The following is a 27863-nucleotide window of genomic DNA, read 5'->3' as shown; positions in this document are numbered from 1 at the left end:
GTTCCTGCCTGCTCCTCTGGGACACACGGCCACACCGTGACGGGGATTCAGGCATCAGAGCATGGCGCCCAGAGCGGTGGATGTAGCGCTCCCCCGGCACCGCCGTGTTGACTGGCCGAGAAAGGGCCTCGGTGCTTCCATTCCTCTAACCCCTCCTAGCCTACAGTCCAGTGAAAGAGTGCGCTCTTTGGTTGGTGGCAGGGAAGTGTCTCATTACTCCTGCCAGAGTTCAAGTGCTAACAGCACCCGCCCTATCAAGGGAGTACAAAAGGAACTCACCCCCATTTGTGGAGTCAAGGTCTGGTGCCATTTATTCACCTTCCAGGTTCCTTCAAGAACACACACATTCATGCTGAATCTATAACCAACCCTGACCTTCTAATACCCCCATTTCTCCCTGGCTGCTTAGAATAGAAAGATGGTTATCTAGCCTTCAAAGCATTTACCCCAACTCCCAAAAAATCTCTCCAAGGAGAAGAGACAACCCAGCCTTCCCATACAGCACTTTCCACTCTGTTAATATTTCCCAGGTCCAGAAGTTTTAAATTGAAACATTCTAACTAGATCCACTAAATGAAATTGCCAATGTTTGATCTTTTTAACCTGTGAAAGCAGCAATTTTATATAGTTCAACTAAAACCTGCAATTTAATTCTTCCTGTTTATTCCCAAGTGCATCCCAAGATTACCCCTGTATTAGACCTACTCAGAACTTTATTTCAGACTGAATGGTTTCTGCAGTATCTGCCCCAGATACAAAGAAAGAATGAAAAATTAGCTTGATTCATGCTGGTTCATGCTCGAATGTCACTTCCTAGTCAGATTAGCAGTGAGATAAAATCAGAATATGCTCTTTCCCAAAAGAAGGGAAAGAAGTTCCCTGTGTATTTAAGACTTCCAGCTGGCATTGAATCAGGAGTCAGGAGCAGACACGAGCCAGCGAGCAGACCCAGGAAAGGACAGAACTGTGGCTCATGATCTCCAACCCAGGCAACGCTGGTGTCCTCCTATGCACACAGACATGATGGTGCTGAGTTACGAATCTTTGATTAGTATTAATGCAAATCTGTGCACCAGAGATTCAGGGAGAAGGAAAGAGAAGAAGAGGGAGGGAGCTTCAGCCTGAAATTGATAGAGGTCCCTTTTCCATTACTCTTGTCAGATTTAAACTCATTATAAAAAAGCAAATTATAAAATTTAAAAAGTAAATTGTAAAAGAGTAAATAATGTAATTCTGTAGAGGGTGCTGGTATAGGAAATGATGCCCGAGAGCTTGGAAAGCTGGCCTGATTCTATTAAAGCATGATAATTCTGTCAAAAACTAAATCATAGCTTTCAATACTTTTTGGAGTCTTGTTATCCAAAGTTTAATCCACAGCTCCAGCCAGTGTTTCTCAAACTCTTAAGTGCACATGAATCACTTGGGGTTTTTAAGTGCAGACTCTGATTCGGAATCTGGCGTGGGGTCTAAGATTCTGTGTCCCTAAGCCGCCCTCCCCAGGTGAGTTGCTGCGGGCCAGCGCGGGCCTGAAGGGCCAAGGTCTTGGCAGAGCCCCCTTCTCGCGGCCTCAGCTCCTTCCTCTCAGACAGACAGTCTGGTGGCACTGATTCCACTCAGTGGCTCATGCTGTCCTCATTCAGGTCTTCCTTCCTATGAAAGGAGGTTAACACACCCATGCTGAGAGTCCAGCAGAGGGAACGTTATACTTTCTCAGTAGGAGGAAATTTGGAGACTCTCTGATCTGACCCTTTCCCCTCTGCCTCCCAACCCTCTGTGCCCAAAAGCCCAGGCCTGAGGCCTGCAGCCATGCTCACAGTTACCCCATCCCATTGGGCCTGGGAAAACTCTGCAGGGTAAGAGCCTCTTGCAGATATTTTCATATACATGGAAGCAGCTAGAAAAGCCATTGCTCAGAACTACCCAGTAAACTTCCCTGTGTTAGGGATCTTCCCCCTTGGCTTCAAGGCAGAAAACCAGTAGGAAACCCACTATTTCCAGGCTCACTCCTGTCCTGCCCCCTCCCCACAGCAGATGAAAGCACAACTCAATCTTGATTTGGGAGCAGGTGTTGGCTTCAGTGACTGTTTTGCAAATTCATTTCAGTCCTTTAATGTAATTCACCAGAGAATGAGGTATTGATTCTCCAGTCTCCAGTCTCAGCTATTTTTTCTAAGGCCTGTACCACAATGGCCTTCCTGGTCTCTGTCAGCCCACTCTCTCCTCTCACTCACACTGGAATGCAGGGCACATTCCTGGTAAGTGTACTGTGATAAACCCATTTGCAGTCATCAAAGGAGAGATATAATAAAGGCAGTGTGTAAACATGTTTGGAAGACGAAGTGATAAAAATAATTTTTTATTTATGGAGAAACATTTAAATTTGGACATAAAATAAAAATCAAGTATAAGCATGCCTCAGGAACCAGGACTAAAAAGGAGCGTTCTTAGCTCCCTTTTGTCCCTTGTAATTGCTGTAGCACTGTTTCTAAAGTCCAACAGGCCCTCAGTGACAATTTCACACCATGTGTGGGTGACCATAGAATATATTGTCCAAACCAGGGCAGCTGTGACGGTGGAACAGGGTGTCATCATGCTCCACTGTCAGGCATGTACTGAGACTGTTACAGGTTAACCAAGACTTGGCTGTTTTAACTACGGGCAGTTTGTGATATGGGACTCAGTGACAGTCTGGCATTTAGAGGTGAATCTGTCCAAGGAAAACTACACCAAACAGAATTAAACAGGAAAAAAAGACTTTATTCAAGTCTATTGCATTAGGAAAGAGAGATGGAACACAGCTCTGAATACAACAGGGGCAGCTGGGGGTTTATAGCAGAAGGGCAGGGTGAGGCATCAACAGATGGAAAACTACTAATGGGAACTGGGTTAGGTGTCCAGGTGGGGGCATTCTTGCTGAACTGGGCTAGAGAGGCTAAGGACTGCAGGCTGAGGTTGAGGCCAGGTAAGAAGGGGGCTCAGAGGGGCCTGACTAAGTGTGGTCCAGGATGGAGTACCTGTGGAATCTCAGCAAAGGAGAGGCAGCTTTTAAAATGCATTCTTCTCCAAGGAAGCCCATAGTTTCCCAATCATAAGAACTCATCCTTGTTCTGAGAAATTCTTCCAAGCATATTTATGTTCTAGTTTCTTTTCCTTTGTGATATCTTTTCATCTTCCTTTGTGAATGCAGTTATTCTTGTGTTAGGAAATATATTTGATTAGGAAATCTGCTTTATCTTCCAATCTTTCCTTCTACTTAAGCAAAGCTGGGATGACACTAACCTTTGAAAAATGAAAAATGTGGTTTGAATTGACCAAGGGAAGAACAGTTGTAGTTCAGCCAGGAAGGACTTAATTGAGTAGCCCCCATTTCATGTTACATTGGTTAGTGGGGTTTAGTGGATTTATTTATTTTATATTTTTTTCATATATATGTCCATCACAGGGAGGCCCAGTATAGGAAGTTCCTCCAGTATAGGCCCAGTTCCTCCATTTCACGCCACTGTATGTAGCCCGGTGCTCATCTCCATTCTGGAATCAGTTTCCCTGTCTGTAAAATGAAGGTGTTCAATTAGAACTCCTTGGTACCTTACAGGGCTTTCCAGAAATTCCACAATTTTGATTTTTAAATCATTCTATCCCTCTATGGATTGTATTTTCTTATTATAAAATATCCATATTGAAGTCATTATAAAGGATCACATATGAGTGATGGTAAATCAGTCTGAAAATAGTGACTTAATATAGGACCTGTGTCTGAAAAGCTTAGTTTTTCCATGCATGTTTATATTTTGTACTTTAAGATACAATAAATTCAAGGAGATGTGTGCAAGAATGTTTACATTTACAGCTTCATTAGTAGAAGTGGGAGGATGGGGATGGGATAGAAACAACCTGAAATGTACTTGAGTAGGAGACTGAATATAGAATTAGTGGTGGAATGGCACACTGAAAAATCAATGAGCTATAAAATCAAAGGGAATAAATATCAACAATTTTGAACAGAAAAGGAAAGGAAAAAACTATGTATGATATCACTTACTTAAAGTGTAAAAACACACAAAACAGTACTACTTAGTTCTGAGGGATACATACTTTCATATATAGTAAAAGTGGTTTTTAAATGCTTGCTGATGATAAAAATACAGATTCAGAATATTAGTTACCTCTGGTGATTGGAAGGGAGTTATGATTTGCGAGGGGAATTCAAAGAACTTCAGCTGTATTTGTTAATGCTAGATTCCTAAAACTGGGAATTAGATATGTCAGTTTTCATTGTATTATGCTTTATACATTTTTTATATCTTAAAATATTTTATGACACCCTTGCAATGAAGTTGGGAGGGTCATGAAAAGAAAAGGTCACATTTGTTTGTAAGGATTAGAAACAGTCTCAGCATGTTACCATAATTCTCCAGTATCAAAGAATGTGCATTTAAAATCTTCCTGCTACCTGCCCCACAATTCCAGCACAGCAGACAAAACAGAACAGAGAAGCCAACAGGAAACCTCCAGCATGCATGCCGCCAGAGGAGCTCCTGGTCAGAGGACCAGTCTCTCGAGCTGTGGCTACTTATGTACATGATAGCTATTGTTATTTACTCATAATTTATGCTATTGTTAATTACTCATGATTTTTTATAAAAGTCTGTAAAAATATACATGGGATGCCAGATTGCTAGATGAACAGTTACTCTGGAGATAAACACCAGTTGAGCTCTGAGTTCCCAGGGGCCTAGACAAGAGGAGAAACTCTCTGAGTTGCAGAAACCAACTCAGTAAGAGAGGTGAGTTTTCCTTGGTTCTAAAATTGGGGGAAGAATTCATCACAAGGATCCTTACATAAAGGGCACTGAAGCATTTTGAGTGGTGCTTCTATTGATTTACTTTTCACAGTGGCTCCTGATTGTTCCTCCATTTCACGCCATGTGCAGGGCGGTCTTGTTATATAACAGGGCTCAGAGCATGTCAGCCCTCGGTGGCCTCCCCCTGCGCCAGGATCGGGTCAGGGCTGCTGGCTGCAGCCTCCAAGCTCCCTGCCCTGCCTGACCCACTGCCTTATATCCTGTCATTCTTCTTCTCTGGGTCAGGCCCCGACCACCCCAGCCTTCTTTCCTTCCATACAAGGCCTAGAGTGCCTGGGCACGTCTGTCCTCTTCCTGCAGGCATGGAACGCCCACCCTCATTTGGCATGGATGGCTCATAGAGGCCTTTCCTAATCACATTTGCAAAGTAGCCTCCCTCCTCCAGTGCCATTGCCAGGCCCCAGGCAGAAGCAGCACTCAGGCCTCTGCTACAGGGGGTGCCACTTTGATGATCCTCCAGCCACATCTCTCCCCATGAAGCATGGAGTCTGTGGGGCTGGGGGGCTTACATACTCAGAGCCAGTGTCTCCTCTTGTAGACCACGCTCTGGTCACCTGGGTATGCAATTCCCCTGCTGCTTGGCCCCGCACCCATGTCTAAAGTCTGTGGGCCCCCACCTTGGGCCTCTCCTCCAAGAGGAGCTCTGTACAGCCAGGCTGCACAGCCCAAGCCTGAGGGGGACCACAGGGGTGCTCTTTGTACAAGGCACAGGGGCTTAGGTATCAAGTGTGTGTGCAGAAGCCCCTCACAAGGGGAGTAGGAGCCAGCTTGGAAGAGAAGGCCAGGCTGGCATGTAGGGGTAAGGCCCAGAGGCCAGCTTGCCCAGCTTTGCCATATTCCAATGCAGAACTCTGAGGAGCCCAAAACACTGAATGCAAACCTGGCCTTCCTGGTCTTTATAAAGCTAATTCGTCAAGGTGGGAAGGTAGACCATATTTTAGTTAGCAGTTTGTTAGCCAGGTTCATAATGTGTAATCACTGAGACATGTGTGGGTTTCCATTTGTCCTTTAGCTGCATCCCCATGAATGTTAGAGGTAGGCCTGGCTTCCTCTCTGTTAGGGTCAGTCAGGGCCATAGGGGCTGGTTCTGTGGCAGGGCTGAGTAAGGGGTCTCACATCAAATCACCTAGAAACAGCTTTTCTGCCTCACCCTTACTAGGGAGGCCAGTCTCTCTTTTGGGCAGCCCCAGGGTCTCTCTTCCAAGTCCCTGTTTTATTATTTTTTGGTATTACTGACAAAAATCTGAAATTACCTTATTTGTTTGTTTACTTGTTTAATGTCATCTTCCCACTAAAATATGAGTTCTGTGAGGTTCCCAGGCTATGGCCACAACCCCAGCACTCGGCACATATTAGGTTCTCATTAAACAGGTGCTGAATGAACAGCTTAGTGCCAGGACTGTACTGGTCACACAGCGGACTAGGAAAGGTCCTCTGTGCCCGGGTGCCATGCCTTATTGGGGGCAGATCCAAAAACAAACAAGTCTTTTGCTTTTAGCTTTACAGTACTTGGGGGTTAACTTGGAAATGAAAAATAAGTAGCCATTGTTGGGGAACTTCTACTGCCAGGAAAAATGGTTTGCAAGGCAAATAGGCTCCAGGAATGGGAAAGATACCTTGCTATAATTTGAGATAGGGAAAAGGGAAATTTGGAACTCGATGACCCACCGGAACAGTGGAAATCATTCTTTCTCCCTCTCCCTGAAGAAACTGCTTGCTATTTTTCTGTGAGGGGGAATGTGTTAAACATTTTTGCTTTTAAGCTAAAATACTGTCTAGAACAGGAGGCCCTTGGCTGCTGCCCTCTGCCTGAGGTCACTCACGTGGCAGACGGGGTGGCCGAGAGAAACATGGTCTTGGCTGCCGCCCCCTCCAAGGCGCCAAGGGCCTCTGGAATCGACCTTCTCCGTGGCCTCCTGCGTGTGGCTGGGCAGCAGGCCTCCCCACAGCAGGGGGCAGATCGTGGCTCTCTAGATGGCCCCGGTGTGCAAGTGTAAAAGACAACTGCATGGATGACAGCCCTTCCACACAGAATTTTTTAAAATAAGGCTTGTTTCTTCCTACTCAGAGAAATAAGTCATTTTTATTAAAAAATGATCATACGGACCCAATAAAGCCAATCCATTTGAAATAGAGATGAAAATAATCATAATACTGAAAAACTACATTTGATTGGATCTTTACCTTGAAAAACCACAACTAAAAATCACAAAGTGATCTTATATTTTGCAAAATTAGGTTGTAATTTCACTATTTGGTAATTCTTAGAACAAATACTAGGAATGCAGGATTTTTAAATAAAATGCTATGACATCACCATACTCCTTTCTTATTTGGCTTTCAGGCCATCTATTCATTCATCCAGGATATGTGTTTATTGTGAACTTACACAGTGCCAGGCACTGCTCTAGGCACTGGGATCAGTGAACAGGAAAGCTAAAAACAATCCCTGCTCTGAGGACCTTATGTCTCAATCAGGGGATTAACAGGCCATAAAATCGCGGGGAAGACAGAGTGCGCTAGGAAGCCGCCAGAGCTCAGAAGGACACGCAGAGCCAGGACAGGGCTAGGCAGCACACAGTGGGGTCAGAGTCACAGTTCTAGAAAGGGTAATCAGGGTGGTTCTCCTAGAAGACAGCAGGAAGGCAAAGATGTGGAGGAGGTGAGGGAGAGAGATGTGGAGGTCTAGTCAGAGGGAGCGGCAGGTGCAAAGGCCTGTTTGTGCTCTGTATGTTCTGGGAAGGGCAGGGGCCAGGGGCGCTGGGACAGCGACGTGAGGGGGAGGAGCCGAAGGTGCACCTGGAGAGGTGGGGTGGAAGGTCGGTCAGGGTATTGTACAGCACCAGAAGGATTTTGCACTCTGAGAGAGGCAGGGGCTCAACAGAGGCTGGGTTCATAATGGAGTGTGGGAGGGCAGGTCCGACTCACCTGGGCTACTGAGTTGACAGTACACTGTAGGGACAGGGGCAGAAGCCAGTGGGAGACCAATGCAGAGGCTGTTGCAGCAGCAGTCAGGTGAGAGTGGGCAGCCTGGGTGGTAGGGCAGGGTGGTGGGGGTGTTGGGATCCTGGGTACGTTTTGAAAATGGAGCTGATGGGATTTGCTAACTGGTGTGATTGTGAGAGACACTGGACTGCTGGGGTCAAAGACAGAACGAGGACTCAAACACTAGTTGGCCAGAGCAGCTGGGAGGCAGGAGTGGGCATGGACAGAAGTGGGGACGGCCGTAGTATTACGATGTGTCAGAAGAAAGATCAGAAATTCACATGAACGTGATTCCTGTAAGATGCCTGCTAGACATTCAAGGGGCATTCTCCCGAGTCTCTGCACACTTCCCTCACCAGCCGCTGCCTTCCCACAGCAAGGACAAAGCTTTGGGAAGAATCATGAACTGGCACCTGGCACTTCTTGGACCCGAGAGAAAAGAGAACGTCCTGGAACTGCTATGGGAGGAGCTGTCTAATAGTGCCCCCAGGTAGTGGAAGGCTGTCTCCTGACTTTCAGGCCAATGTGTAAAAGCAGGGATGGCCGAGGGCGGGTGTTGGTGATGCCCATGGGCAAGCTGAGGGACATTCTACAAGACAGCTTGCTTCACAGTTCTGAGAGTGTCAAGGTAATTGAAGGAGACTAAAGAGACATCACAAATAAATGCAGTGGAGGATTATTTTGACCTGGATCCTGTGATTATAAGGGGGCATTACTGAACATTTGGGGAAGCTTGAATGGATTAGGGAAATAGATGGCAGTAATGTACCAGTGTTGCTTTCCTAACTGATGGCTGTTCTGTGCTTGTGTAAGAAAATGTCTTTATTTGTAGAAAATACAAAGTATGTGGGGAGAGGGGCATCAGGTCAGCCACTTATTTTCAAAGGCTCAGGTAAAAAGGCATTCTTTGCATTCTACTTGTAACTTTTCTGTGAATGTGAGATCATTTCAAAATTAAAATAACGTTTAAAATGTGACATTTTTGTTTGATACCCTTAGAGCTACACAGATAAAACCCTTCCATTAGAGCCCTTAGAGAGCTCGAGTGTGAAAGGAAAGGAGCGACACACAGCAGCAATTCACCGGAGAGTTCCGCTTTATTAGGGAAAGGTGATGGGTTATATAGGAAGGGGCATGAATTGATTGAGGTGTCACTTCTATGGGGCTGGTGGCTGTTGGCTAGGTGCTGGGATTGGGAGGGGGGCGAGAGGTGATTGGGCTTCAGGTGGCGCCGGTGGAAACTGAGGACACTGAAGAGAAGCCATCTTACTGGTGGGGGCCCTTCATTCCCCCCTTTCTCCTCTATGGGGTTGTGGACATTGCTTTCTCTCTGGCTGCTTCCTGCTGAACAGGGGCGGAGAAGGGAGTGAGGGCTTGAGGATTGGGAGGAAAGGGTTGATAGGACTCCCCACAGTAAGGATGAGTAGTGATTTCCAAACTTCTTCAGGTTTGGAAATCAATGAAGGTTCCCTGTAACCATAGGTCGAGGACCTGTTGATTCCAATGGTGCTAAGAGGATATGGGTGTCAGGAGCCAGGCGTCTGCGGCCATTGTTTCCAGGAACAGTTTCCAGTGGAGAGAGGGGTCCATCTCAGCGTGTAGTGAGGAGGTCACGTGAGGGTGAGGGATCTTCTGTGGCCAGAAGCTGGTAGTTCCTGAGTAAAAGCTGGTTGAAAGCTTGATTAGAGATTTTTCTGACTTGGGATTTGATGAACTTTATTATACAGAGTAAGAAGAGACAGGCAAGAAGAATGATTATTATGGGGCCTGCAATGGGCCAGAGCCAGGTGAGGAGGGGGTTTGTTAGTATTGAAGAGAATGGGTTGGAATTGGAAGCAGAGTGGAGGCTGGAGGCAAGGTCAGTGAATTTGGGAATGTGGAGGCTGGAGGCAAGGTCAGTGAGTTTGGTAATGTCAGTTTCTACAATGCCAGATTCGTTGATGTAATAGCAGCACTCTTCCCAGAGGAAGACGCAGGTGCCGCACTTCTCGGCTGTAAGCAAATCTAGAGCCCGGCAGTTTTGAAGGGTGACCTTAGCTAGCGAAGTGACTTGTCTTTGGAGAGAGGCTAGGGAACCGGCAGTGGATGTCAGGGCTCCCTCAAGTTTGGCATTGAGATCTCTAACTGCCCATAGAGAGTGACTCAAGGCTTCTCCCGAAAACCCTGCCCCAATGGCTGAGGTGATCAAAGAGCTACTGACCATGATGGGAAGGAAAGCAGCTCTTTTTGTGCGCGAGGGCAAGGGAGGTTGGAGCTCAAGGAATTCTGCCATGCTGTCAAGTGTAAACTGTGGGATTAGGGTGACGAGAATGCAGGGTGTATCGGAGTTGAGAGGCAGTGAGTTGAAAAGACTGCCATTACACTAAAAGAAGTGTCCTGGTTGCGTAAAAGTCTTAGAGCCAGAGGTAGGGGTGTAGATAGAGAGGCAGTGAAGTGCGCTGAAGAGGGGTGGAGTTGGGCCTACACAGTGGTGGATGGTGAGATTATCTGCATATTCTGGTTCCCATAGGGGTATGTCTGCCAGGGGGCAGAGGGGTTGTCTTTCTGCATGGAAGGAGTAGTTGGAAATATTAAGGGGCACGGCGGCCAGCAGTGGGCGCTGTAGTGATGCACACAAGAAACAATTGGCTGTGTTAAGGGTGTGGTTGAGAAAGATGGTGGTGTCCTGAATGAGCTGTAATGAAGAGTAGGAGAAATGGGAAGAAGGGCGGGGATAAGAAGATGAAGAGGCGCCGTCAAGAGTTTGGATAATGACTTTTCCGGAATGTCTGTTATCTGATGCAACTTGAGAGATCTGGGAATGAGAGGGAACATACTTTTGAGAGATATGAAGGGTACTGTGGGGGGGTCGAGGACCCCCCGTAGTAAACTGTGGCTGTGACTCCGGCGGCCCATTGAGAGTCCCAGGGATCTGGGATTGATAAGGAGAATGAGCCGTTGGGATATTTCATGAAATGGTTGGAGGAGTAATACTGTGGGTACTGGAAGTTACTCATGTAGTGAATGGCGCAAGACCAGTAGGGACATCTCCTGTAGGTGTCTGGCTATCGATTGCAATAGGCTTGTTTTTGGTTATAGAGGAAGCATAGGTAGGGAGAATAAGGGTAGCTGCTAGTGAACACTTCGGTAGAGGGAGGAAAGTGGAGGTATAAAGGCTCGGAGCAGCTTTTCAGAGGGCAGTCTGGTGTGGCAATGAGGGCAGTAACTTTTGTTTGATGCTGTGTGTAAGTGTGTCTGACTTTAAATCGCCATACAAAGGAGGCTTGGGTGGCGGGGAAGATAATAGGAATGAGGGAAAAAAGCGAGACAGCAGTAAAGGAGGAAAAAGTCATGATTCAGGTATGGATGGCAAAGAGGGTGAACGGGATTTTGGAGGAAAGAGGACAGTAAGGTCAGGATTCTGGAGGGAGGGAGAGTCTGTAAACTTTTGTAGGTTAAGAGATCTTTTAGGTGATGTGGGGACAGAATGGTAAGGGGCGCCCTGAATGTCAGTTTATGAGCTTCTTTCTGCAAGAGCTGACTAGCGGCTAATGCTCGTAGGCAGGGGGCCCATCCCCGAATTGTGGGGTCTAATTGCTTGGAGAGATAAGCTACTGGGGCAAAGGATGGGCCATAATATTGGCTTAGGACTCCTAGAGCTTGACTGGACCTCTCATGAATGTATAATGAGACGACAAATTAGGAAGATGGAGAGCTGGGGCTTCTAAAAGGGCTTGACAGAGCTTAATGAAGGAGTGTCGGGGTGAGGAGGATAATGGTTTTTTAGGGGGGTGCTCTTGCTGAGGTCATATAGGGGTCTTGCCAACAGGGAGCAGGGAGAAGTTAGGGATCTACGCTCTAAAATATCTAGCCAGGCTTAGAAAGGAAAGGATTTCTGTCTTGGTTTTGGGAATGGGCAGGTCAGAGAGGAGCCATTTTCAGTCTAAGGTAATGGACTTTCTTTGTTGAGATAGAAGGAATCTGAGGTAAGTGACAGGAGGGGAAGAGATTTGAGCTTTGACGGGGGATACTCAGTAACCTCTGGAAGCTAGAAGGTTAAGTAGGGAGGCAGTGTCAAGTTGAGACTGTTCTCACGAGGGACTGCAGAGTAGAAGATTGTCCATGTATTGTAATAAGGTGGACTTGGAGTGATCATGATGAAACTGTTTGAGGTCCTGACCTAGGACCTGTCTAAAAGTATGAGGACTATCTCGGAAGCTTTGTGGCAAAACTGTCCAAGTGAGTTGTTCAGAATGTCTTGTGTATGGGTCCGTCCAGGTGAAGATGAAAAAATCTTGGGAGCAAGGGTCTAGAGGGATAGAAAAATGGGTCCTTGAGATCTAGGACTGAGAAGTGGGATGCCGAGGCAGGGATCTGAGATAAAAGGCTGTATGGATTTGGAACTAAGGGATGGATAGGGACAATGGCTATATTGATGAGGCGAAGGTCTTGGACAAGGCGGAAAGATCCGTTGGTTTTTTTAACAGCTACTATGGGGGTATTAAATGGGGAGTGAGTGGGTCTGAGGTAATTTTTGTTTAAGAGATCTTGAATGATGGGTTGGAGGCCTATGAGGGCTGAAGTGGTTAGGGGGTATTGGGCCTGACAGATATACTGAGAGGAGTCATGTAATTTTATAGAGGCAGGGGGACATAGGGCCACAGAGGGGCTTGTAATGTCTCAAACTTTGGGATTTACAGGGTGTATGAGGGCAGAACCGGAGCTTTCATTGGGTAGAGGGGGGTCGTCGGCTATGATTTACAGGGTGTATGAGGGCGGAACCGGAGCTTTCATTGGGTAGAGGGGGGTAGTCGGCTATGAGGGCCATCAGAAAGGGAGTACTGGGGCCTGTGGGAGTGGATATAGTTATGGAAATGTGGAGGAGGGAAAGGATGTCTCGTCCTAGTAAAGGGATGGGACACTGGGGCATAACTAGGAAGGAGTGGGAGAAAGGTATGGGATTGTCTAGGATTGTGTATAAAAGGAGGGGGTTTTAATGGGAAAATCTGTTTACCTCTTACCCCAACTATAGGAGTAATGGCTGGCGTGGTAGGGCCCCGGTATTCTCACAAGACTGAGAAGGTGGCTCCTGTATCTAGGAGGAAGGAGATGGGGCCACCATCTACTGTTAAAGTAACCCTGGGCTCCTGTTTGGTGATGGAAATGGTCGGGTGAGAAGCCCCCGGGCCCCGTCAATCTTCTTCTGCCAGCCCCACTACGGTGGGCTTAGGATAGGGGTTGTTTGTCCAGCCTCCCCTTTGGGTGGTTGGGCAATCAGACCCCCAGTGGCCCTTTTTGTGGCATCTGGGGCATGGGGTGATAGGAGATCTGGGGGAGGGGCATGCCTTTGACCAATGTCCCTCTTTTCCGCACTTGAAACAAGCTCCTGGGGAGGGGGCTTGTTTGTAGAGGGGCGCCCAGGTTGTGGTTTTATCAGCTGAGCCAACATTTGGAAATTGGCCTGATCAGCCTTTTGTTTACGGCATTCTTTCTTCTCCTCCCGCTTATGGAAGACTTTAAAGGCCACTGTTAGGATCTCAGTCTGTGGGGTAGCAGGGCCCTGTTCTAATTTTTTGAGTTTAGCTTTAATGTCGGGGTAGCTTTGAGCTAGGAAGTATGTCATAAGGACATGTCTTCTTTCAAGTGTTTCTGGGTCCAGGCTGGTATCTGTCTAAGAACTCGGAGGGGGTTTCATCTCTCTTTTGAATTATGTCTTGGAGTTTTTGAAAATTGACTACTTTACGAGCTGCCTTTTTCAGACCTGCTATTAAGCAGGAGGCAAAAATATCTCAAGAGCAGAGACTCATGGCGGTGTTATAATCTCAGTGTGGGACTTGTTCGGGGACAGCAGTGGGGCCAGGGGGATTGGTGGGGTCAGTCCTGTGGGTTTCAGTAGTGTGCATTTGGGCGAAGTCCCAAACTCATCTACGCTCTTCAGGCAGGAGAGTATTAGCCAGGAGCATGAAAATGTTATGATGTTTGAGGCTGTAAGACTGGAGGGTCCATTGAAACTCCCTGATGTATGTCGTGGGATCAGTGGAAAAGGAACTTAGGCCTTTCTCTAGTTGGGCTAAATCTCCTAAAGAGAAAGGGACATGAACGCGCACGATGCCTTCGGATCCTGCTACCTCCCGGAGGGGGGCGATAATTTTGGGAGGCCCTCGGGACCAAGTCTGAGGGGGACTGAAGGGTTCTGGCTCAGTCTGTGGGGGAGTGACGTGGTCTAGCCGTGCCTAGTCGAGCAGGTCCTGAAGTGCAGAAGGGGGGCAAAGAAAATAAAGAAAGATAGAATTAGACCCACGTGTCACCAGCTAGCAGCCCAGCTGCTTGCCTCTGCTGCTCTAGTTGGGCTTGAACTCATGACTGTGAAGTTAAGAGTCCCATGCTCTACTAACTGAGCTACAGCAGGGCTCCAGTTAATTGCTTATGGAATGTGTAAACAAAGAATGTTCTTTGTTCTCCATTCCTGCCACATTGGCAAGTGGGGGAAGGGCATATCTAGAAGCAGGGGCGGTGTTTCTACACATCTTCAAGGTCTCCCTATTTTCAGAGTGAGGAGTCTTGGCTCATCTTCGAGGACAAGATATGTTTTTGTGTACAGATAACTTCCAAGGACTGCACTGGTTGTTCTCTAGCTTGTGCTTTCCCATGCTGCGTTCAGACATGGGGAAAGGTGCTTTCCTATTTTCCCTACAAACATGTGGGAAGACAAAGGCAGTCCCCAACAGGGGAGAAACAGGTGATGAGGGCAAAGATGGAGGAGGCTCCCAGGACCTAGTTAAAGGGGGGCTGAAAGGCTCAGGCTTAATCTGCGGGGGACGAAGGCGGAGGAGGTGAGATGGGGGAGGAGATGGTGGGGGAGGAAGGGAACGGGGCTGTTGTAGGAGAAGAAGGGAAAGGGAGTGAACAGGAGGCTTCTGTGGGGGCAGCAGCTTGCAGGCTAGGAGAACTTGGGAGGGGGCGGGGGGAGGAGGAGGCGGAAAGCTTTGATATAGGGAATCTCTTTCCAGTTTTTCAGGCGCTGGCAGTAGTTAAAAAGATTGCGAGTGATGTTAGGATCAAGAGTTCCCCCTGCGGGCCATTGGTTGTTATTGTCTAGGCGGTATGTCGGCCAATCTTGGGAGCAATATTTACGGAGAAGTTTTGGTTTTATATCAGGCGTCAGGGAGAGGGTAGCCAGATGCTTAAGCAGGCATTCAAGAGGTGAACTTTCAGGGAGGGATGAGGAGGCTCCCATGGCTAAAGGACAGAGAAGGAGACAAACAGGGGAAGACGAATGGAGATCCTCGGACTGGAAGCAGACCACAAGGAAACAAAGGGCGTCCCCGATGATCCTTGGTGGTCTGCGGAAACTCATATATGAGTCAGAATTTCTTGGTAAGTGTGGGTCGTCACCCAGACTTCCCTAAGAAGGCAGAGTGCTGGAGTCACGAGGTACCTAGCGCTAGGCGTTTTTGGCAGACAGAACAGATTTCGGAGGACGGAACAGAAGGAGGAGGGGGAGGGGAAAGGGAGCGTTCTCATCCTCAAAGGAGTCACCTCATTTATGGCTGTTGGAGGGAGGGGCCTGAGAGTCTGCCGCAGTTGTGAAGGCCTGAGGCGGGGATTTATGGCTGCCGGAGGAGGGGCCTGAGGGTCCACTGCAGCCATGAAGGCCTGAGGCGGGGATTTATGGCTGTCAGAGGAGGGGCCTGAGGGTCCGCCGCAGCCATGAAGGCCTGAGGTGGGGAGAGTTCCCTCCTCATCCCCGAGGATCAGGGCCTTGCCGGATGATCACGGTCAATGGCACTGCGATAGCTCGGAGAAGAGTGGCCCACCCTGGGGAAATTTTGCTTAAAAAGTTTCAGCACTGATGGAAGGGACGGTGAATGCGTTTATGACTGTCGGAGGAGGGGCCTGAGGGTCCACCGCAGCCGTGAAGGCCTGAGGTGGGGAGAGTTCCCTCCTCATCCCCGAGTGTCAGGGCCCTTCCGGACGATCACGGTCAATGGCACTGCAATAGCTCGGGGAAGAGTGGCCCACTCCGGGGAAAAACTTACCTAAAGGCCAGAGTGGAGTGGTGAGTGTGATGAGCCAGTGCCGGAAAAAGAGGATGATGGCAAGCTGCTGCTGGTGTCGGGGGGGGGGGGAAGGCGGGGCCCAGTTGGGGTGTCCCGTCTCCCGGGTTTCGGCACCAATGAAAGGAAAGGAGCGACACACAGCAGCAATTCACCGGAGAGGTCCGCTTTATTAGGGAAAGGTGCTGGGTTATATAGGAAGGGGCATGAATTGATTGAGGTGTCACTTCTACGGGGCTGGTGGCTGTTGGCTAGGTGCTGGGATTGGGAGGGGGGCGAGAGGTGATTGGGCTTCAGGTGGCGCTGGGGGGAACTGAGGACCCCGAAGAGAAGCCGGAAGTTTGCCATCTTACTGGTGGGGGCCCTTCAGAGTGCACACGGAGCAGTCAGCACCTGGGGGCAAACAAACAGCTGCGATTAAACATACCGTTTGCAAATAAAAAGTAAGCATGAGAGAGGTCAGTCCAGGCCACTGCGGATGATTTGAGATGAGTGTGGAGGAACAGGCGGCAGGGGACAAAGTGCCGTCTGTGGTTTAATGGAGTTCTCAGGTGGGGAGTTGGCCAAACCCGCACTGGGGATTTGCTCCAGGCAGCTGGGGCTTATTCGGGACCCTAGGGAAGCTTCCTCCGAGTCCCCATGCCTGTCGCTGTGCCTGTCGCTTCGAGGAGGCCGCTGATCCAGCCCGCAGAGAACAGGCCTGAAGGTGATGCATCTGGACTAAGATGATGCTTAGGATCCCCTACATACTTAGGGGACTTTTGAAAAAGAGGACAGAATCAATGGAGGAGTATAGGAAGAAATACATGAAAAAGGATGAAAACACAAGCCCTTTATTTGAGATACCCACCTAACTAAAATGGTGGTTCCTGCCCACCCCCATCTTTTCTCCCCTCCCACCCTTTGAAGGAACACACAGAGAGCCCCTTTTACTTTGAATACACAGGGAGCCCCCCTTCTCTTCTCAAATCTTAGAAAACGGCAAGAGAATCCCTTAAATAGAATTTCCTATTTTATGATTCCCAAAATACTCAAACACAACACCCTGCAGAAATACTTCAGCATGCTTTTCAAGTGCCAGAATAATCCTGCACTGCAGTGTTACAAGGCCAGAGCACCTGCCACTTTTCTTCTGGCTTAAAATGAGTTTGTGTATAGCAGGCCTGATTTCTTCATTGACCCATAAATTATTTAGAACAAATAAAGTTAAAAACATGGTAATATTCAATGCATATTTTTGTTACAGATTCCTATCAATTATGTTGTGGTCAGATAAGTAGATTTTTTATAAAATCAGTTATTTGAAATGTGTTGAGACTTTAATTGTTGTCTAGGATGTAGTCAGTTTTTGTAAATGTTACCTGAGCTCCTGGGACGAATGTGGGTTCTCTAATCATCAGGGAGGGAGAAGGTCATATATAATTATGTAATATATGTATATTAAGTTTAGTTTATTAAGTGTATTCAGATTTTCTGTATCACTACTTATTTTTTAAATGTTTCACCCATCAATAACTGAGCAAGGTGTGTTGAAAGACTGTATTAGGAGGACACTATCTGACAATTTCTCCCTGTAATCCTTTATGTATTTTCATTCCACTTTATTATATGCATACTACTTTAGAATTTTTACTTTTTCCTAGTGAATTGAACTGTTTTCATTATCTAAAATCTATTCTGTCTCATATTAATATTGCTACCCCCAGGTTTCTTTTGGTTATTATTTGCCAGGCATCTTTTTGGTCATAAAAAATAAATATTTTACTTGATACCATCATATTATTGTCTGACCTAGTCCTGTGTTTCCGGGTGTGTCTCTTGTGAACAGTTACCAGCCAGATTCTGTTTTTAGTCAGTGCGTTTGTCCATCTTCAGTACAGAGTGTGAGCAGCAGTGGGTGTTAAATAAAGTAACTCTCAGGACCTGTCAGCTTTAACAGGGCACCTGAGCAGAAGCTGCCCGGGGCAGACACAGCAGAAGGCAAGTACCGTTTGCAGGAAAGGGCCTGGCAGCCACATGTCCCCCTGGGGGTGTCTGCCTCTGTGGAAGCTCTGCTCTGTCTCTGCCCTCCAGACTCAGGCACAGATTTCCAGCGCTCGACTGCTGGCTGCCACCAGCTTTCCCCCAGCTGTTACGCCACCTTCTCCTCTGTAGGCTGCTCTCTGACCTGTGAGCTGTGAACTTTGGTGCCACTTTACACTTGTCTCTTGATACTGTTTGGCTGTGCTTCTCATTCCTTCATTCTGCAGATGTTTCCTAAGCACCTACTGCATGCCTAGGCACAGGGTCCCTCCCTCAATGAACTGTGTGCTTGTTCAGGGACTGGGGAGAGAACAACAACAAACAACACACAAAAGAGAAACACCAGAAGTTCTAAGTGCTACGCAAGTAATGAAGGTGGTGTGATCCTGTGGGGCAGCTGGGTATCAGGGACGGCTTCACTGAGAGGGTGATGTTCAAGCTGAGATTTGAAGAGCAAGAAGGGTCAGCTGTGTAAAGGTCACTGGAAAGAGCATTCCAGGAAGAGGGCCAGCTAGTGCAAAGGCCTGAGGGTGGGGGTGAGCTGTGCTGCATTTAAGGAACAGAAAGAAAGTAGGTGTGATTGGAGCATAGTGATCAGACAGTGTGGACAGGCCGAGGGTGGTAAAGGAGGGTGGTTAACGGGAGCAGAGAGGGGATCATGCCCTAGTGTCAGAGGGGTCTGCTAGAGGGCTTTAGGTAGGGGAGTGATGGAATCTGATTCACAATTTTAAAAGTTCACACTGGCCATAGCATGTCGAAATGAATTGTTGAGTGATAAATGGAACCAAAAGGATATTACCTAGGTGGGGGGTAGATACTGGGGGGCTTGAACTGTGGTGGTGGTAGCGACCAAGAGAGAAGCCAATGGACTTAGGACCTGGTTGGAGGTAGCATCTCTAAGAGGCTTGTCTGAGTGTTTTCTGGGGATGGTCCTGGTCCACACACCGCTCGTCACCAGTCCTCATTAGATAAGGACAGATCGAGGGGAAGTGTCCAGAGACTGTTGCAGCAAACTGTGAGGGCAGCAATCCACAGCATCTGGACATGTGATAAGCGGACCCGCCTCACTGCATAAGGTGTACACCAGTGTGGGTTTGTCGGATTCCCTCAGGAGTTACACGTGGCCGGAGCTGTGTGAGGCACGGGCTATACATTAGGTATGGGCAGTACGCCCCTGTTCAAGTCCATGTTGGATGGGAAACTTCAAAAGACAAAACTGATTTTTACCACAATTTGAAGAGCACTATAAGACATGCTGACGCTGATGGAGTTAATGTGAGAAAGCAAGGAATCAAGGGTCACAGGCTTGCAAATTTGGATGGAAACTGGCACCATTTAAACTAGGAAACACTGTGAAATCAGCATATCATTTTCAGGGGGAGGAAGGTGGTAATTAGAAGCTCTTTTTTTGCTGTATTGCATCTGAGTGAGACACCTTTCAGACATCCAGCTGGGGATAGCCAGCCAGCAGCTGAGTCATAAGCCTGGAGCTCTAGGTGGAGGGCAGGGTGGCAATCCAGGAAGTCCTCACCTATCAGTGGTGTTCAGGACCTGGACTGGAGATTACGTGGGCAGCGAATGAAGGAAGAGAAAAGAAAGGGTATCCGAGACTTAGCCCGGGATGTCCTGAAATGCAGAGGCCACTGTAAGGAGAACGACTCAGCAGAAGAGACTAGGAAGAGGCCAACAGTGTGACAGGAAAGCCCCTGGGGAAAGTTGTGTACCCAAAGGCAGCAAAGGATGGGTTGAGAAGGAAACAGTGGTCCAGTGACTGCTGCTGAGATATCCAGCAAGGTATGTACGAAGGAGAGACCAGCGGAACGACCGTACGGTCATTGCAAGAGTAGTTTGAGGGAGAAGGGCTTAAGGGCCCAAGAGAAGGGGCCAAAGGAGCGTATGCAGTGCAAGTAGAAACAGCAGCTGTGCTTGACTCTGTCAAGTTTTGTTGGCAGTGGACGTCAAGGGATGGCCAGGGAGCGGGTGGCCAAGGGGATGTGAAGGTCAGAGGGGTGTTTAAGAGAGGGTCTGGGGGCCTGTCTTCTCCTGGAGTGAGCAGTGCCGAAGGAGTGGGGGCAGATGAGGAGGGAAGCCAGAGCTCTGCTGCTGGGAGATGCCCCTGAGGCAGCCATGGGCCTGAGGCCTGGCAACGGGAGAGCTTGGTTTTTGTGCAAGCAGGGGGAACTCCGAGAGGGGCAGAGGGGAGGCCAGGAGAGCAGTGGGCCAGGCAGGCAGGTAGGTAGCGTGGGCACTGGGAAGCTGAGGGAACTTTTCCATGTTTGTTTCTATTTCTCAATGAGATATTAAGTCATCAGCTGAGAACGAGCATCGGGGTTCAGCGACCTTTAGAATAAGGGACAAGGTGTGGAGTAGTCATTTTGAGCAGTGGACAACAAGCATGCCAGGGAAGCATAGTAGGACCACTGGGCAGTGCTGTAGCCTTTTTGAATTGTGGTCATTCATGATTTAAATGAAAACTGTTGGCAGAACTGAGTCTTCTTCTCCAGGAATGCTCTGCTGTTTGGGTACAGGCATGAATCCGTGGATGTCTGGATTTACCCATCAGAGGAGTTTACATGGAAAGGTGAGAGTGAAAAAGTCCAGGGAGTCTGCAAGGTCATGGTTATAAAAATGGACCATGCTTTCAACTGCAGGAAGTGAGCCCATGAGGACACACAGGGGTGGGCTGCCATCACGGGGTAGAGCTGGAGGACTGCAGGTGGCCAAGAAGTGGGAGCACCTCAGAGGAAGCACGGCGGGGAGATGGAGGGATGGTCACGCAGCACACAGGGGCTGGTAGTTGTGCTGATGGGGTGAAGGGTGTGAGCCTGGGAAGGGGTGGCCGACAAGGGTAAAGGTAATCACTGTGCGTGAGGCAGCCCAGAGTCAGGAAGGCCCCAAGTACTGACGTCCTGAGACTGGAGACAGGGGCAGGTGTGGAGGGAAGCACTGGCAGGTGCTGAAGTCATCAGTGAGCAGGGGCTGACCAGAGCTTACAAAGTGTCAGCAAAAGGGAAGCTTGGCTTTCTGGGGGTGACCTAGGGTGTGAGGCTTCCTGGGATCAGTTCTGATAATCCCTTGGCAGAAGAAGAAAGCCCTGCGGCTGCTGACCTCTCCAGCACTTGGGAGTTTCGAGACCTGTGCTTATGTTTAACCTCGTCAGCCACTGCCTGTGTGTTTATGAAAGCCAGCCTGCCTACTGTCACCTGTGCAGTACAGATAAATCCTCAATGAATTGCCTCATTCACAGGGATCATATATCACAATGAAAAAGCATTTTGCAAACTCTAAAGTACTATAAGGATGTGAGTTAAAATAAAAAATGTGTGTATCTTAGAGCATAATTACTAGCCTCTAAGCCAAAGCAGGCTCAGTTGCTTCCACTCTTGTCCACCGCAACCCTTCATGTGGACCTTGTGTTGTGGAGATGACAGGGGTCAGTAGCCTGTGCAGCAGAAGCTTACACAGCGAGTGGAAGGGTCTGTGGCTGGGCCTTCAAAGTTACCTTCAGCATTACCATCAATGTGTTTAGAGTAATACTTTCACAGTTCTGGGAGCAATTCTCTGATCTCGTGTTCCACCGCCCCCTTCCCCTGTGCCCCTGGCTCCAGCCACACTACCTTCCTGAGATTTCTCCATCGTGTGCAGCCTCAGGGCCCCCAGTGTCCTTCGCCCAGCAGTGTGGGACTCCGCCCAGATGGCACTAGTCCAAGAGGGTCGCCTGCCCTCTACCTCTTGCCCGCCTTTATTGTTCTGCATCACACTTAGTACAGACAGAGATCTAATTTACCTGCTCATTTGTTCTAGAAGGCAAGCCCCATGAAGGCAGGACTTTGACTTGGTTAATGCCTCTCCACAGTTCTTAGGAGGGCACTGCGTTCAAGAAGTATTTGTTGAATGTTGTAGTATGTTCAAGGTAGAGACATTGTGTCTTATTTTAACCCGTTTTTTAAATCCCAGGGTTAGCATGTGGTTTGTGTAGTTAATGTTTCAAAAACACATTTCTTTCAGGTGGTCTCCATGTAACTATTCTCGTCCTTCCTGTCTGGCAGGTCAGCCATGCAGAAGTTGGGGCCAGAAGTATTTGAGGAGGTCTATAATTACCTCAAGCAGGCAAGGTGACAGAATGCCAGTGAAGCAGAGGTCCGGGCATCCCTAGAAAAAGTGGTACCTCATGCCAGAGACTGTTTTGAGGTTGACCAGTTCCTCTACTTTGAGGAACAGTTGCTGATCACAGTGGGAGAAAAGCCCACACTCCAGAGCCATCACAACCAACCATCAAAAGCAAGCAAGTTCAAAGGAACAAATCTCTGTGAAAATCCATTCAACACGTAAGCTGGAATCCCACACATGGGAATGGGCACACAGCTGCGCCTAACACCTTCACTTCCATGCTGTATCAAAAGGAACGTCCTTTCAGAGTCATGCTGGGCCAGCCAGTGTCATGTGCTCTTTGCTCTGTGATAAGCCGGCCTCCTGAGAATCATCCCTGCACCAGTGCCCTCGGACTTTCACCCCGACAGTGGCCCGAACATGCCACCCGCCCTTCACCACCTCCCCTGGGAGGACACACTCAGTGCCAGCCTTGGGTCTCCATGCTGCATGGCCAGCCTCTCCTCAGAGTCACTGGATGCTGGACATTGGCCTCTGACACGCCAACTGCTGCCCAGGAGTCACACCTGCCAGCTCAGATGAGCTGGTTCTGGCCCACTTTTGCCTCCCTGGCTAGCAAGCAAGAAGTGCACACACACAAGGACCTGGACCCAAAGTCCCAGCAGTGATTCTGTGACTTAGTCTCTGTAAGTCTGGGGAAAGGAAATCCCCAGGCAAAATACCTCTAAAAACTGAAATCAGTCAAAGGGAGCAATTAAGTTTAAAATCTGTTTATTGCTCACAAACTGCAGTTCTGGGCCACCTCTCTTTCCTGTTCCAGCAGAAGCAAAACTGGCCTCACCTCTCCGGTACAGATAAGCCCTCTGCGCCCAGGTAATTACCCACTGATATGGAGGTGAACTTCTCTCCCCACCTGAGGAATGATGCAAATGCCCTCAAGCCATACTTCTTTCCACCTCTGAATGCCTATTGATATGCTGATGTGCCAAAGCAAGTGAGATATCCTGGAAATGTTATAATTTTACCCACAGTGTCCACACTCACCCATGGGGTTTTAAAGACTTGTATTCTTAATAAATAAATTTTCCATGGTTATAGAGTAAGTCCCCTTTTTATCTGTTTCTTATCCATAAGTGTGTCAGGTGTAACACATCCATGTTGTATCAGGAGGGCTGTTGGTGCTTGTTATGTATCAGTACCATGCTCTGTGCTCACGACTTGAGGCCTTACTTCTTTGGGTCTTGCCACCCATGAGAGAGAGATGATCCCCATCTTTCAGGGAACCTGTCTGGAGGCGGCCTGCCCACAGCTGAGCTAAGCTTCTCCCCAGGTCTGTGTGGTGCCAGACCCACTCTATAACCACCATGCATGTGGGTTTCCGACTGAGCAGCTCCACCAAACTTGCTTGAGGAGTTACACACACATGAGCATCTAAACATATTGTTAAACAAAGATTATTCTGAAATTTTAAAAAATAAAGAAGATTTTATTCAGGACTTTTGCAATAGGGGAGAGAGAGATGGGGCTCAACTCCACACACAGCAAAGGAAGCTGAGATTTACAGCGTGTGAGGAAGGTGAGGGTGCGGCATGGTGGGGATGAGAGGATAGAGTTCCTGGGAGAAGGCGCCTCAGGCAGGGGAGCTTGACAGACTCTTGCTGAAGGCAGGCCAGCATGGTCCCACATCGGGGATGGGGATTCTCGCTAAACTGACTTACCAGGATTCTTGCTAAACTGGACTCGGCAAGCTGAAGACCAGGAGCAAGGGAGTGCTTGGGGGATTCTGTCCAATGTTTGCTCAAGAAGAGGATCTCTGTCCATACCCACCACCCCACGCCCTTCTTTGGGGAGGGAAGGGGCCAACGCGTATCTTCTGTGACGGAACTACCCGGGCGGGGCGGGCGTGTGGAGGCGATCTTCCTCCCAGTTGTGCCCCCACCGGTGACCGAGGAGCCGGGGATGGGGAGGCCGACGGCCCTACTGTCCTGTCACTGACGGTGTCCGTCAGAATGATGCACTGTCTCTTAGACGGGAGTTTCTTAAATGTGAGCTTCGGAATTACCTAGAGGGCTGGATTGCAATGGCCCATTCCCCGGGCATTTCTGATTTCTGACAAGTTTCCAGGTGACAATGATGCTCCTGGTGTGAGGGCCACACTCAGACCGTTGGTCGGGGCCCTTCTTTCTGTTGCCTCTCCATTTGGAGCAGTTTTGTCTTAATTTGTCTCTGAAGGTGGTATAAGGACTGGGAACAGGGCACCAAGGCTTCAGATGCCTCATAGCAAATACTCTGAAGAGGAAGTGATGGGGAGGAAAAAAGGCGAAGTATGGCTGGCTTGACTTGAGAACTTGAAAGGGTCCTCAGGGACAAGGCAGCGCAGCTACTGTGCCCTGCGTCTCACTCCTACCTCTCCGAGCAACCACACGGAGGAGTCACGGGGGGTCGAGGTGAACTCACAGCCTCTGCAGTGCTCCAGGGCTTGTGCAGTCATTGTTCCGTGCTCCCCCAGCTCCTCCAGCTGTGCAGGGCTGCTGGGCCACCATGCCTCTTCACTCTGCCGCCTCCCAAATCCTGCTGGCTTCCCTGTGCCAGCTCCCACCTCCCCGCATGCTGGGGAATTGCTCCCTGGCTCCTGGAGGTGGGATCTGGGCCTGCAGAACGCCGGATTTGAGCATGTGGCTCATGTCAAAATCTGGAATCTGTTCCCCAGTTAGGATACCGACAATGCATTTGCCCTTGGGAACCCCGGATGGAGGCGCCGTGTGGCCACTTTGCTGTCAGGAGCAGGCGTGTGCATTCGCGTCATGTTGCTAGGAAACGACCTCACCCCTGGGAGGCGCTCTCCGTAGCTCTCTGTCCTGTGAACAGCCAGCTTCCAAATGGGTCTGGAGGAGGGGGTAATAGCAGCACCCAAGTTAATGAAGTTTCCAAATCTCCTTGCTGATGGTTTTCATAACATTAGAACAGAATACTTATGTGAGTAGCTGGGTCAGAAGAGGAAATAGCTAGATTTTCAAGTAATTTCTAGTGTATTTTCCAAACAAACATATCCAGGAAACAATACCCTGGATTTAAGAACATACTGTAGAGGAGGAAAGACTTCTACCTGCTTAGGTTCTGTAGGTGGGGTTTGCAAACTGAATCGACAAAGATGAACAGGAGAAAAAGCATACAAATTTCATTTTACATTAATATTTGTACATGGCATGGGGGGCTCTCTAAAAAGAAGTGGAAACCCCAAAGAAGTGATCAGACCTGAGAGCTTATACACCATTTTGACAAAAGAAGGATAAATTTGTGGGAAAGTGACCAGAACAAGGAAAAGGCACCTGAGCTCCTGAGGGAGGCTGACCGTAAGCTCCGGGGGTGGGGTGGGGTGGGGGCAAGCTCCGGAGGGGACGGGGCGTGAGACCAGGACTCGGAAATACGGGGAAATGAGTGGAAGGAAAGTGTTAAGTCAACAGGGTCAGCAGAGTGGGTTGCAAACCACCGCCAGGGATACGAATATTCTCTCCTTTCCTTAGGCAAAATTAGTCTTTTAGGTTGAAAGGGGGAGGGCAGAGAGCTCTTTCTTCACCCACTGTTTCTCAACTGCTCTCCATAAGCCTCCTGCCAAAGTGGTATGCTGGGCCCCTGCGAGGTCTAGGAGAACACGTACAGACCAAAAACATTTCGTTCTGAGATTTGTGCTGCACATCATATGAGACTCAAAAGAAAGGAAAGCTGGGAAGAAGTACCACTTGGATTACAGAACCACATACTATGAGACAAGCCCACTCAGGTCCACCTTTCATTTGGTTCTTCGGGAGTGGGGGGTCGGGGTGCAAGATTTACAATGACTAGAAGAAAACACCATTCTACTGTTAACATCAGGAAAATGCTTTCTCCTTCAGCCATACTCAGCTTTGGTTTTATATGACTCCAGTGTGGGTGTTAATTATTAGTCAAACTGCAAGATGGTGGGTAGAAATTGGTGAGGAATTAAAGAGGAAGGGGTTTATTATGAAAGTCACATATGATAGCAGAATAAAGGGATCCGCTAGCTGGCTGCTTTGTGCGCGTGTGTGAGACAAATGCCAGTTGACCTCTCTGCAGTCACGCCAAGGAAATGCCGTCAGCTCTTGTGGAGATGCAGAGATCAGGTACCAAAGGACAGCTGTAGGAGTTAAAATTATTTACTGTTTCTGGGCCATGGCTGGAGCAGAAGTTCCAGGTCTATTATGAGCAAGTCCAGCCATTGCAGCGGGCTCAGGGTAAAGGGGCCTGGCAACTTAAATAACAGCTGGCAGAAGAGCCGCAAGGGCCAGGAGGAGGGCATCAGGTAGAAGGCTGCTGGGCTGCGAGGCCGAGTAGGCCTCCTGTGCGGGCCTCAGAGTTCCTGGCAGGCCGTGTGCATTCACCCCAAAATAGCATGTCAGGCCTTCCCCAGTTGGGGAAGGAAATTAAGAAATTTGGTTCAACAAATACAGTACATTATAAAAGAATATATTCATACTCATCAGGAATACCGGAGTCATTAACATGGATGCAGAATTGAAAGCTTGACTCCAATTGGAATATTTTCAAAGTAGATTTGTAGATTTAGTTTGGGAGATGATCTTTCAGCTGCTAAAAATGTTTTTCTCTCCATAATATTATGGCTTTTCCTTTTTCAGGATAAAGGAGCCTGGGAAATTACACAGTAGTTCAAGGAGGGGAAAAACACCTCACTCCACCTACAAGATGATAGGATCACTAATGTGTCAAAGGGGATGTGGCTCAGCCACCGAGATGATAAATGAAAAATGAGGCAAAGAGAAGATGTGTGTGTGTGTGTGTGTGAGAGAGAGAGAGAGAAGTGGGGGAGGGCAGGGGAGAGGGGAAGGGGTGGGGGATTGAATTTTTCTCTCCTAATCCATCCCTCCCTGGCCCCGAGTGTTCCCTTGTAGCACATGTGGCTTCCTGCTCCTCAACTCTGAGTTTGTCCACAGAACTTGTTTGGCTGAGTGAACACTAAGGAGTGGGGTGTTGGGCATGCAGCCCCCAAGTTCCCCCATGCCTCTGCCCTGCCCAGCTGGTCTGCTGGCCAAGGGAGGATGTGAGCCTAGCAGAGCGCCCAGTCAAATCGAGGTCAAGCAGGGCCACCCAGGCCATCTGCAAGCTCCCAGCCAGAAGCAAGTGTTCACAGCTGTGTGCCCCTCAGGGGTGTGGTTTACTCTGCAGCATGACTGTGGCATTAAGCTACCAATACACCCTCCTTCTACTGGCCTCACTCTTCCTGCCCCTTAACACGTGTTGTTGTCAAATCCTTGGGCTTTGATCTTTCTGACAGTGATTTTTTATAAATATGGGGGGGAGTTTATTTCTAACTGAAAGATTTTGCTGTTTCTCAGAAAAAAATATATCCTTTTTCAAAAGGTCTCAGGTGAACCCTTGAACTCGGTCTTCCCTGGTTTTAGCATGTTTCCAGGCAGTGTCACACACACAGGAGTGTCTCTTCTGCAGGTACGGTCTCACTCTAGATTGTGTCTCAACATGTAGACTTCCCATCCATGCCAGGTACTAAATTGAGGCACACAGTTTTGCATGATAAGAATTCACCGGGCAGTGGAAACAACCTATCTGTTGACTAATGAATGGGTAAAGAAAATATGACATATTTTCATATCTACAGAATGGAATATTATTCTGCTTTAAAAAAGGAAATTATGACATTTCCAACAACATGGATGAACTTGGAAGACATTGTACTAAATGAGATAAGCCAGATACAGAGAGACAAATATTGCACAATCTCACTCATATGTGGGATCTGAAAAAGTCAAATTCCTAACAGCACAGAGTAGAGCAGTGGTTGCTGGGGGCTGTA

The 27863-nt window shown here is 48.4% G+C and overlaps 1 protein-coding gene across 1 annotated transcript in view; it reads left to right on the top strand.

Annotated features, from left to right (window-relative positions):
* NEK11 (NIMA related kinase 11) overlaps nucleotides 1-23097 on the top strand; it is a gene marked incomplete at its 5' end in the record, with an annotated part of 387736 nt that extends 364639 nt beyond the window's left edge. Inside the window, 1 exon segment of the mRNA XM_073222396.1 lies at nucleotides 21955-23097. Coding sequence (XP_073078497.1) covers nucleotides 21955-22237 — 283 coding nt within the window.
* Between the last annotated feature and the right edge of the window lie 4766 nt (nucleotides 23098-27863).

This window comes from Manis javanica, chromosome 15 (assembly GCF_040802235.1).
Source record: "Manis javanica isolate MJ-LG chromosome 15, MJ_LKY, whole genome shotgun sequence".
Taxonomy (NCBI): domain Eukaryota; kingdom Metazoa; phylum Chordata; class Mammalia; order Pholidota; family Manidae; genus Manis; species Manis javanica.
Note: the sequence above shows the minus strand (reverse complement) of the source record. Positions and strands in the feature narration are given on the sequence as shown.